At 38.6% G+C, this 11,454-nt stretch overlaps 1 protein-coding gene across 2 annotated transcripts; it reads left to right on the top strand.

Moving 5' to 3' along the window:
* Positions 1 to 4,473: 4,473 nt before the first annotated feature.
* LOC140160501 (uncharacterized) lies at positions 4,474 to 11,219 on the top strand. Of its 2 annotated transcripts, XR_011859987.1 has the most exons (5): positions 4,477 to 5,062; positions 6,349 to 6,436; positions 7,696 to 7,771; positions 8,353 to 8,423; positions 9,183 to 11,219. XR_011859987.1 is itself a non-coding variant. In XM_072183734.1 (3 exons), the coding sequence occupies exons 1-3, from the start codon at positions 4,911 to 4,913 to the stop codon at positions 9,363 to 9,365; spliced, it is 423 nt and encodes a 140-aa protein (XP_072039835.1). In that variant the 5' UTR covers positions 4,474 to 4,910; the 3' UTR covers positions 9,366 to 11,219. The 2 variants fall into 2 exon arrangements, 1 of the variants encoding a protein (XP_072039835.1); XM_072183734.1 differs by lacking the exons at positions 7,696 to 7,771; positions 8,353 to 8,423 and having other exon boundaries at positions 4,474 to 5,062.
* Positions 11,220 to 11,454: the final 235 nt, after the last annotated feature.

Here is an 11,454-nt window from a genome sequence, read left to right as displayed (position 1 = left end):
TATCCTCAGATTATTGGGGGAGGGGTCCTAGCTACTTGGGCCCCTCACCAAAATTATTGAGACCCCCGGTTCCTGAGCCACTGGTTATTACGACTTGAGGGGTTCTTGCATAACTTGGATTGATAATATTTGTTGTTCAAAATGTATAATTTCAATAATGATTTGACACTTTAAACTTTACATTTCAGAAGATCAGTGCTTGCAGTTTAATATATCAGTTATGGAATGGATGACAATATAATGGTACTATATGACAGGTGTTGACCACTTTGGGACAATAGTGAAGGGTTCCAAGTATGTAAAAACTTAAATGGCACAGCAAGTGGATTTTAAATAAAGCAAATTTAACTAGAGTTTGGTAAGTAATTTCTGTCAAAATCTAGAAATTGAAAAAAAATCTTGAATAAGCTTTTAATTATGTGCTCATGTTTGTTTTGTTTCATTGTCATGTGTTTCCTGCTTCCTAAGGCCTTCTTGATTCTATGTTTGTTTGTTTGTTTAAATGGTCGATCTTTGTGGAGACACGCTTGGGTCCTGATGGGACCAGGCTCAAACAAAATGCTCAAGCCAGGCTAAAAAGCCTATATAAGCATGCTGGCCTGTATGGAAAGAGAAGAGAGAAAAGATTTGAAGACAAGAACAAGGAAAAGAAGGCCATGTGTCTTGTATGTCTCTGACCTCTCTTGCAAACATAAATTCCTGTCCGGCCGATTGAACTGTAGAATTGCAACCAATTGTACAGTACAAATGCTATTGTATATCACCAAGACAGTACTGCCGGCGAAAGGTGCCCCTTCCCCATCCCGGGGTGTCTCCCCATCCGAGGGTGACTCCCCAAGATCTAGCCGGCTTAACGGTCTCGGGTGGCTCCCGAGATAGATTGAGCCGGCTTCCTCCCTCCCAGCTTGCATGTCTCGGGTGGCTCCCGAGATTTAGCTGGTTTCCTCCCGCCTTCATCGATCTTGGGGTGGCTCCTGAGATCGAGCTGGCTTCCTCCTGTGTTTGTCTGTACTGTCTATGTGTATGTTTGTCTTTCTTGTCTTGTTTGTGCACTTTGTGGTCTTTGTCTGTTTTATGTTTATGTGTTTTGTTTCATGTCATGTTTTTATGTATGCTTTGTGTTTGTGTCTATATCTTGTTTTGTTCATGTTGTGTTCAAGTGCAGGGTATAGGGAAGTGGCAGGGGGGAGAGGGGGCGCATAGCTGTATTATTTTATGTACTAACATTTCTATTCTGGTTTTTTCTGTGTTTCAGATGGCTTTGTGGAGATGGGAATTGGAGTTAGGAAAGAAGAGGAGGCAATAAATGGTCAGTATTTTGCTTTCTGTATGTTTTTGTATGTGTTTGTGTTGTCCCTGATGAGGAGAAGGAAGAAGAGGAGTGGAGGAGGATGAAGAGTGAAGGAGGATGAGGAAGTGAAGGAGGATGAGGAGTGAAGGAGGATGAGGAAGTGAAGGAGGATATGAGGAGCATTTTACTTGAATTGCTGAGTATGAAGCCCACTCCATGTCGACTTCCTGAGCCTTTACAGCCTGCAAAATGTGTCAGGAATAATCTTGCTGTTCATCATGCTTGTAAGAAATACTGAAGTGAGTAGATCTATTTATTGAACGGAGTTCAGTGTCTGGTATCTAGTTAGGCTAGGGTTAGAGATAGGTTTAGGGCCAAGGGATGGGGTTAGATGTGGGGTTAGGGCTAGGGTTAGAGGTAGGGGAGGGTTAGAACTAGGATTAGGGCCAGGGTTGGGGTTAGGTTAGAGGTACCAGCCTGCATTTTTGCATCAGTACATAGAACCTACTCATGAGAAGCATTTAGTTCAAACAAGGTGAGCAGTATGAGTGTTGTTTTCATGTTATGCTTGCCTGGATTGTCTTTTGTTTGTCCTCAGAAAGTGGGTCTAATGCTTGGTGATTGGAGCATTCTCTTCCCGTTTTCATTGCATTTTTACTGACACTTTTTTTTGCTTGTAAGTGATTTTATTCTGTTAGGTCATGGATTTGCTAAATCAGTGAAGTTTAGTTACCGACTGCCTAGTGCCTATGTTTCATCAATGTCAATGAACGAGAAACAAACAGTGATGAGCTGAACAGCAAAGACCACTAACCAGGACCATTCAAGAAAAGTAGTTGGAATGGCCACATACTTCAGGATGAGCACTTAGGACGAATCACTTAACATCTAACCCACTGGGTCACCGTAAAAGACAGGACACCACTACCAGGTAGGTAACTTACAGCACTGACAAAACCCCAAATTTCTTGAATTTGCCCGAAAAAGGACTCTTTCTTGATAATTTTACTTCATAAAATGACAAAACATTCCACATCTTTTACATCAATAGCATGGGTACAATTTTACTGCACATGAATAGTTTTAGTATCATTATTATTGTCCTTTATTTGTAGAATTGTTTTGCACCTACAATAAGAGTTCAAAAAAAGTTTTAAAAAGTTTTTGAACATGAAAAATGTATCTTCCCACCCCTCATCAACATAGTTTCTGAATTTGATGAGAAAGCAATGGTGCTATTTTGGAAAATTACAACTCATGTGCAATGAAATTGTGTTTTAAAATGCTAATAACTATGTATTTCCTCAGCAGGTATTTTAATGTTTTAAAAATTATATTTGTAGTTTTGATGTACCAGGTATTTTGTTTGACCCCCCCCCCCCCCATACAACCTATCACAAACCTATAACAATACACATTTTCCATCTTGCAGGTTATTGGTGAAACAAGCATAATACCATGATAGGCATCTTCCACCAAATTTTAGAGGATAATGGTTACCAGATAAGTATTGTAACAACAAAAGATTTATAAATGATTTTATTTTGTGATCAATTTTATATTAAGTTAGCAAGTTGATAAATTTGTGTCAGAGATGTGTCAAAGCAAAGTGTTGCCACTGCATTAATAAAGGGAAGGAAACGACAGGAATTTGAGGAAATTTGACACTTTAAACTTAACATTTCAGAAGATGGATGACAATGGTGATCGAAAAGGTACTATAAGACAGGAGGCGACCACTTGGGGACAATAGTGAAGGGTTCCAAGTATGTAAAAACATAAATGGCACAGAAAATGGATTTTAAATTAAAGCAAATTTAACTAGAGTTTGGTAAGTAATTGATTTGCTATTTTGCAGTCAGAATCTTAAAAATTGAAAAAAATCTTGAATAAGCTTTTAATTATGTGCTCATGTTTGTTCTGTTTCATTGTCATGTATTTCCTGCCGCGCTTCCTAACTCCTTCCTGATTCTATGTGTCTTGTTTGTCTCTGACCTCTCTTGCAGACATAAATTCCTGTCCGGCCGATTGGACTGTAGAATAATTTGTAAATTGTACAAATTCCGGTTGTGTCTTCCATCGGGTTTTGCTGAGGGGTGAATTCTGGCTGTCTATTTCACCCCTACTTTTGGATGTGTCTAAATTGATATAGCAAAATTCCAGCAGGTAAATTTGTAAATTGTACAAATTCGGTTGTGTCTTCCATGGGTTTTGCTGAGGGGTGAATTCGGTTGTCAATTTGACCCCTAATTCCAGAAGTTTCTTCCATAGGGGGTGTGCGGAATTCATCTGGAATAGCCCATTGCAACCAATTGTACAGTACAAATGCTATTGTATATCACCAAGACAGTACTGCCGGCGAAGGTGCCCTTCCCCATCCCGGGGTGTCTCCCCATCCGAGGGTGACTCCCAAGATCTAGCTGGCTTAACGGTCTCGGTGGCTCCCGAGATAGATTGAGCCGGCTTCCTCCCAGCTTGCATGTCTCGGGTGGCCCCCCAGATTTAGCTGGTTTCCTCCCGCCTTCATCGATCTTGGGGTGGCTACTGAGATCGAGCTGGCTTCCTCCCTGTGTTTGTCTGTACTGTCTATGTGTATGTTTGTCTTTCTTGTCTTGTTTGTGCACTTTGTGGTCTTTGTCTGTTTTATGTTTATGTGTTTTGTTTCATGTCATGTTTTTATGTATGCTTTGTGTTTGTGTCTATCTTGTTTTGTTCATGTTGTGTTCAAGTGCAGGGTATAGGGAAGTGGCAGGGGGGAGAGGGTGCGCATAGCTGTATTATTTTATGTACTAACATTTCTATTCTGGTTTTTTTCTGTGTTTCAGATGGCTTTGTGGAGATGGGAATTGGAGTTAGGAAAGAAGAGGAGGCAATAAATGGTCAGTATTTTGCTTTCTGTATGTTTTTGTATGTGTTTGTGTTGTCCCTGATGAGGAGAAGGATGAAGAGGAGTGGAGGAGGATGAAGAGTGAAGGAGGATGAGGAAGTGAAGGAGGATGAGGAGTGAAGGAGGATGAGGAAGTGAAGGAGGATATGAGGAGCATTTTACTTGAATTGCTGAGTATGAAGCCCACTCCCATGTCGACTTCCTGAGCCTTTTCAGCCTGCATTATGCGTTGATACTATCCTTGCTGTTCATCATGCTTGTAAGAAATACTGAAGTGAGTAGATCTATTTATTGAGCGGGAGTTCAGTGTCTGGTATCTAGTTAGGCTAGGGTTAGAGATAGGTTTAGGGCCAAGGGATCATGGGGTTAGATGTGGGGTCAGGGCTAGGGTTAGAGGTAGGGGAGGGTTAGAACTAGGATTAGGGCCAGGGTTGGGGTTAGGTTAGAGGTACCAACCTGCATTTTTGCATCAGTACATAGAACCTACTCATGAGAAGCATTTAGTTCAAACAAGGTGAGCAGTATGAGTGTTGTTTTCATGTTATGCTTGCCTGGATTGTCTTTTGTTTGTCTTCAGAAAGGGGGTCTAATGCTTGGCGATTGGAGCATTCTCTTCCCGTTTTCATTGCATTTTTACTGACACTTTTTTTTGCTTGTAAGTGATTTTATTCTGTTAGGTCATGGATTTGCTAAATCAGTGAAGTTTAGTTACCGACTGCCTATGTATCATCAATGTCATTGAGCAGTAATAGTGATGAGCTGTACCATTCAAGAAAAGTAGTTGGATTGGCCACATACTTCAGGATGAGCCCTCAGGACGAATCATTTAACATCTATGCCTTCAACTCAACCCACTGGGTCACCGGACAGGACACCACTACCAGGTAAGTACTTACAGCACTTACAAACCCCAAATTTCATTAATTTGCCCTAAAAGGACTCTTTCTTACCACTCTCTTGGATAATTTTACCCTGAAAATTTTTCTATGATCCATCCACCTTAAACCCAGGCTCTGCTAATGCAGCGTCAAATGTGGGATTATGAATACTTGTTCTATTTCAAATTTGAATCTTATGAGAAAGCAACTGCAACACTATATTGGAAAGCATTTTCAGAAAATTGAAAGTGCACTTCATGCAACGCATGTACAATCAAATCTATTTTAAAATGTTACTAATAAGGGGCTGTGCAATAATTATGAGCCCTGGGGAGGATAAAATTGGGGGCAAGAAATTTTTGGCAAGCCGAAAGGGGGGGGGAAGCAATTTTTGGCAAGCCGAGAGGGGGGGGGGGGGCAAGCGATTTTTGGCATGCATTCACTGGGGGCGTTTTTAATAAAACGCCCTAAACTGGCTTGGGGAAACGGGCCGGAAGCGCTTAAATATGCAAATTTTCAACATACATCTAGACCATTTAAAGTTTGGAATTTGGGATCCCAAAAATTTGGCATGTTCAGGGGGGGGCAAGCGATTTTTGGCGAGCCGTTCAGAAATTTACCCCCCCGGGGGGGGCTGATAATTATTGCACAGCCCCTAATGTATTTCACCAGCAGGGATTTTAATGTTAATTTATATTCATAGTTTGTATTATGAGTACAATTTATCACTGATTAGAGGTTAATAACTCAAGCGCCGGTTATTTGGAGGGCATTTTGCCTTTGGAACCGAGGAATATCCCGATATTCTGAGGTCCAAAGCAAAATGTTTAGATTTTTCACAATGCCCGACATATAACCGATGCAAAGTTATTAACCTCATTCATAACCGTCACTTTGATCTTTAAAATTAACAAAATAACACAAAATTTTCCTCAAAAGTTTGTAAAATAAACAATTCTTACATCTTCCCTTTCCCAAAATCGATCAGGCTAAAACAAAACGACCAATAACAAAAAGTGCGTATCAGAATCTGTGCAAATATGGTAGCGCGCAATCCAAATACGGCAGCCAGCGGCCAGCAAGCAGTTCGTTGGGCATTTGTCGCTGGCGCGCAGAAGTCAATTGTGTGCAACATTGGAACAATTACGCATTTTGCGGTCAATTGTGAGATATTAATGACCTCAATTTGCGTTAGCGTTTTCACAAATAATAAAATATGATTGGATCAAGACGCATCGCGTTTATTAATGAGGTTATGAATGTATAATAATTACCTATTTTCCTTCTTGCAGGTTATTTGTCCAGCAAGCATGGGATGGATGGCAATGGTGCCATGGTTACCGTGATAGGCATTTTAGGAATTTACAGAATGATTACCAGGTAAGCATCACCTATAAGTAAATACCGTAAATTTTTGCCTAATGGTGCACTTGGGCTCCTTTGGTAAACTTCATGTGCTGTAGGCGAAATATGTAATTCTTGTACCTTTTGCGTATTGCTGCGTCGGCATACTTTTCGTGCAACAACACAATCACTTGACCTTGGACCGTGATTGGCTAATTCTAAAAAGATGTGCTTGCTCTGTAAGCGTGTGGTCTAGTGTGGTACGCAATTATCTGTGCGTACCCAAGTTGGCTCTCATGATCGAGAATTATATATTTTGCCTATAATAGAGAGCTCCCTCCTCTGAAATTCAAACAAGAATTAAGGTTCTGTGTCCTTATTTGCTGGTGGGAAGTTGTACATGAGGGCACTTGTACCTAAATTTCCACTTATGTCAAGGGACCCCATAGTGCCATTAGGCGAATCTTTACGATACAAGTCGTGTTCACATTTTGAGTTACACCCGGCGTAAACTTACGCTAACATTGATCAAAATTCCACAAATATTTTCCCTACTCCTACCGCGTGTCCGGGCCGCGTGCCCACACCTAGCCTACTCCTAGCACTATGCAGACTAATTCCACCAAGTATTCACTTCTGGTCGGCGTAAACATTGGCTACCACTTCCGGTGTTTCTGTGACCTTTATCAACCACGCGATATGTAATTTCTTAGTTCCGACCAACAAAAGGTCAAACTTACTCCGGGTGCCAGGCGTAATTTTATGTTTACATTGCAACTTATGCCTGGCGGAAGTTACACCCAGCTCGCTACTCCTGACTTTTGTCAGGAGTAAATCGTCGGACGTACGCCTGGCGGAACTTACGCTGACCATCGTTCACATTGCACCTACTCCTGGCAGTACCTACCGCTACTCCTAGCAACTTGCGCCGACCAAGTTCCGCGGGCGTCGTCCGACAATGTGAACACGACTATAGGGAGGGAAACGACAGGAATCCTCAGTGTGACTCGAGCACTGAAACCTCAAATTTCATGCCGAGAATTTACCCTGACTGACGTCTTAACAAGGATTCCCTATTATCACTCTCTTAGATAATTTTACCCATCATAACTTTAATATTAATTCCTACGATTCTGTTACCTTTTGTGATGTGCATTGTTCCGAGGTTATCATGTGATCAAGGTAAATGTTCTGTGTGTTGTCACATTCTTTGTATTTTGTGTGCTTGGTGAGAGGGCTGACATGATTTAGAAAATCAGTGTAATATTTTAAAATTTGATTGTTGCATTTTGCAGATATCGATGCCTGGCTTTGATGAGATGGTTTTGGCGTTAACGATTTCAATTAATGAAATTTAGGCCCCTGAACCATGTAAGTACAGTTAACAGAAAATTGGATGTTTCTTTTTACAGTGACGCAATATTGAATTGTCCTCTTTGGGACAATTCTGCCTGTATCCAGGATTAATTATTTCTCAACTTCAATTTGGGCCTTTAAAAAAAAAAAAATTTTGGTAATATTTTCATTAAAAATCTATGTATGTCACAAGGGGAAAATGGTAAATCACTCATAATCAAATAAATTACAGTTAGTTGCAGTTTAGTGAAAAATAGCTTTAACTTGCATAAAATTATGCTGAATGGTAGCTGATCACAACAAATCTTGCTCAATTTTGACATTGTGATGCTAAATCGAGTTAAATTCAACCTTTAATTTTCATTTATATCGATCTCCACAAGCTATTAATTTTGCCAAATTTGAGCTCATCAGACCAAAAAATATGTTGGAACCTTTATTTGCCTGAAAATTGGTTCCAAGTTGCCAGAAATTTGGCACTCCATAATTGCACACCAGTACCAAAATAAAGATTGAGTGCCCCCTGACGGGGAATGGATGCTTTGTCATCATAATAATTTCAATTTATCAAATGCTTTGTCTGTATTTTCTTATAGTATTTTCATGATCTGAGGAAGTATATCCAAGGAAGTTGGATTTGCCTCCATGTTGATACTTGCATACAGAGGTAAATATCATTTATAAGATTTCCACAGACAGTATTAGAAGTAAACCACAAAAAAAATTGCTACAGTAGAAATCATTTGGATCAACATAAGGAACAAACCAAAAGTTCAATGATGTCCTAAAACTAAGTGTGAAATGTTGACAATTCAAAACTGGAAAATCAACTTTGACTGATATTTTTACTAGTTTTTATTCAAATTTGGATAATGGCCTGAGCTTTCGGTCCTAGCAGGATATTTTATCAAAGGCAAGGTGATCAGAATTTTGATCTAACTAAATTACTGTCGTTTAAAGCTTTTAAATGACGTCAAAGAACTGTTGGTTCATTCCCTAAATAACTAGTGGGTTCTCTCATCCACAGTGACCACATGACTGAAATTTTGCACACAAAATACACAACTCAAAGTAAAGGTTCAAAAATTTCATCCAGATTATCTTGACCATACTTGTACCTAATCAAGTATCTTTTTTATATTATGTGGCCTTGTCCATGCTCTACTAAACACTGTAAAAAGTCTTGTCATGACAGTTAAAACATTTTAAAAATATTGAATGAATTTTTTTGATCATTTAATTACTTTGAAGAGTGTATGTCTTAATATAATATAATATTATGATTGAACAAGTGTTCATCAAGTATTGACAAAGGCAACAGTGTTTGCTGAAACATTCACAATTCACATTTTTTGGATCAGATTATTGTTTACCGAGTTTGATATTATGTCCTTTTAGTTAACCGCTTGTTTACTTTCTTTTTCAGTGTTTTGGTATCCGTTGTGCCTGGTCCATCTCTAGTTCAACCATGCACCCACCTATCACAGCAAAACCTACCAAATGTTCCAAGCAAACAAGGACTGCTTCAAAAACATCCAAGAACAATATCCCCATGGAACAATGGAAGTACCATATTCACATCAGAACAGGGAAACATTTGCTTTTTTAGCCTGGCTTGAGCATTTTGTTTGAGCCTGGTCCCATCAGGACCCAAGTGTGTCTCCACAAGGAGCGACCTTCAGCAATTAGAATAACTTGCATGATTAAATAACTTCACATGCAATTCTGTGAACAATACTGCTGAGATATATAAATACAGGCTGCTGCTGAGGGCATGGATGCTGGTCATCCAGTACTTTTGTTGCCATTGTAATTTGAAAATTGATTGCATTTTATCTTCATTTTATATGTGATGCATCAAAAGGGAGGACATTGTGGCAAAAAACATAAAAAAAAAAATGAAAATAGTAAGAATTTGGGATGCCTTTTCACTTATAAAATATGAATGCCTTGATCTATTTTAGCAAATGAGGTGTCATTTTAAAGCTTGCAAAATGCTTTCAAAGCAGAAATACTGAACTCAAAATTGACCTCACCTGCAAAGTCCTCACTTGTCATGTGCTGCATCAGATATAACTTTGGTTAAAAATACTGCAAATTTTTAATTTTTGTTCAATTTGTAAAGTGCATTTTGTTATTATGAGATATATCAAGTGTCTCTTTAATTATGCTGCTAATAATTATGCAGGCTTGTATATTTGGCATTAAAAATATAGTTGGCTGTTTTAGTAATTTCATTGTCTAGTAGTAAATGCTCAAAAACTGATTGATGTAAGGCGACAAAAATATGTTCCAAAGGCTCGGCGTACCCAGATTTTGCATTTTGGGAGCTTTTGAGGATATATTTTTTTATATGTATGAAATTAAAGCAGCCGTTTTTTGGCTGATGTGGATTGATTTTGAATGAATTTTTTGAAAAGTTTCAAAATATGTTTGAAAAACATTTTAGGACCATTTTATAGCCTCTAACAGAAAAAAAATCCTGACCAAGCCACCCTAAATTGGCAAGTCTGTCAGCCCGTAGAACAGGATCTTGTTTTTGCCGCCTAATATTTATTAAGTTTTAAATTGTTAGAAAAGTATGTGCAGTAAAGAATATCTACCTCCATTGGTAATTAGCAGCAAAAGTCCAGATTTTTAAATAGGTTTCTGTATAAATGTACATTGTTTTTTTTTCATTTTTATTTTCATATTAAAATAATGTTACCATTTTCTGTGGCCTTGAAGCTATGGCTCGATCGCTTTCGGGGGTCAGATAGGAATTTTTTTCTTAGTGAATTGATCTGTTTTTCGCCTATCTCAAGGTCAACCCATTATCATAGTTGTACAAATTGAACACTTCATGAAAATGACTTGGTTTGTTGTTAAATTCAATTGCAATAAATAAAGTAATTTAAGTTTAAATTTTGTGTGTGTTTGCTTTCTTTTGTTTTGAAAGTTCACACTTGGGTAAACCCTCATTTAAAGCCATATTGTAACACTTGCTGAGGAGGACGCCCTCAGTGTTTTTCAAATTATTTTTTGCACAATTGTAATGTACTTGAATAAACTAATATACCGTATTTCCTCAATTAAACGACCCGGGGGCATTGCATTTTCCAAAAGGGTGTTTATTAGAGGTCATTTTTCGTAAAAAAATATGAACTTCAGATCAATGACTTCAGGTTGAACCAGTTCACTTCCAGGATTTGTGATGTCGCTTTCGACCATGTCCGATCACAATGTGGACCGTATTAAGCTTACTTACACAAATTGAGATTTCGGCATTTTTTAAACGTCTTGGTTGAACAAATGGTGGGGGTGTTTAATAGAAGGGGTTGACCAATATAGGAAATACGGTAACTTGCAAAAAAAATAACAAGAGGTGCTGCAGTTGAATAAAACGTATGAAACTATGTTGTTTAATTATTATGATGGAAATATTAGTCTGAACATGCACGCAATGCATTAACACAGTATGTACATACACTCTGGTACATACACATCAAAAGAACCGACCAGAGTCGTTTTTGATGAAGTAGCTTGCACAGGCGACAATACACTCACAGGACCTCGCCTGTTTTGGCCAAATTAATGCACGACTGGGAAAACATAACATTTTGTAGCAAAAAAAATATAATTCTATTTCTTTTAATGTTACAATATGGCTTTAACGAAGGGGAGATGCTACCCCTCCAAATTTTTCCTGTTGCTATGAA

The sequence above is a fragment of the Amphiura filiformis genome, chromosome 9 (genome assembly GCF_039555335.1).
Source record: "Amphiura filiformis chromosome 9, Afil_fr2py, whole genome shotgun sequence".
Classification (NCBI taxonomy): Eukaryota; Metazoa; Echinodermata; class Ophiuroidea; order Amphilepidida; family Amphiuridae; genus Amphiura; species Amphiura filiformis.
This window is presented reverse-complemented; position numbering and strand designations above follow the sequence as displayed.

Bases quoted from the DNA above. Each gene is read 5' to 3' on its own strand.
- LOC140160501 (XM_072183734.1), top strand. From the start codon at position 4,911: ATGTCATTGAGCAGTAATAGTGATGAGCTGTACCATTCAAGAAAAGTA. The intron at 5,063-6,348 runs GTAAGTACTTAC...TCCTTCTTGCAG, and splicing joins GGACAGGACACCACTACCAG to GTTATTTGTCCAGCAAGCAT. The intron at 6,437-9,182 runs GTAAGCATCACC...TTTCTTTTTCAG, and splicing joins ATTTACAGAATGATTACCAG to TGTTTTGGTATCCGTTGTGC.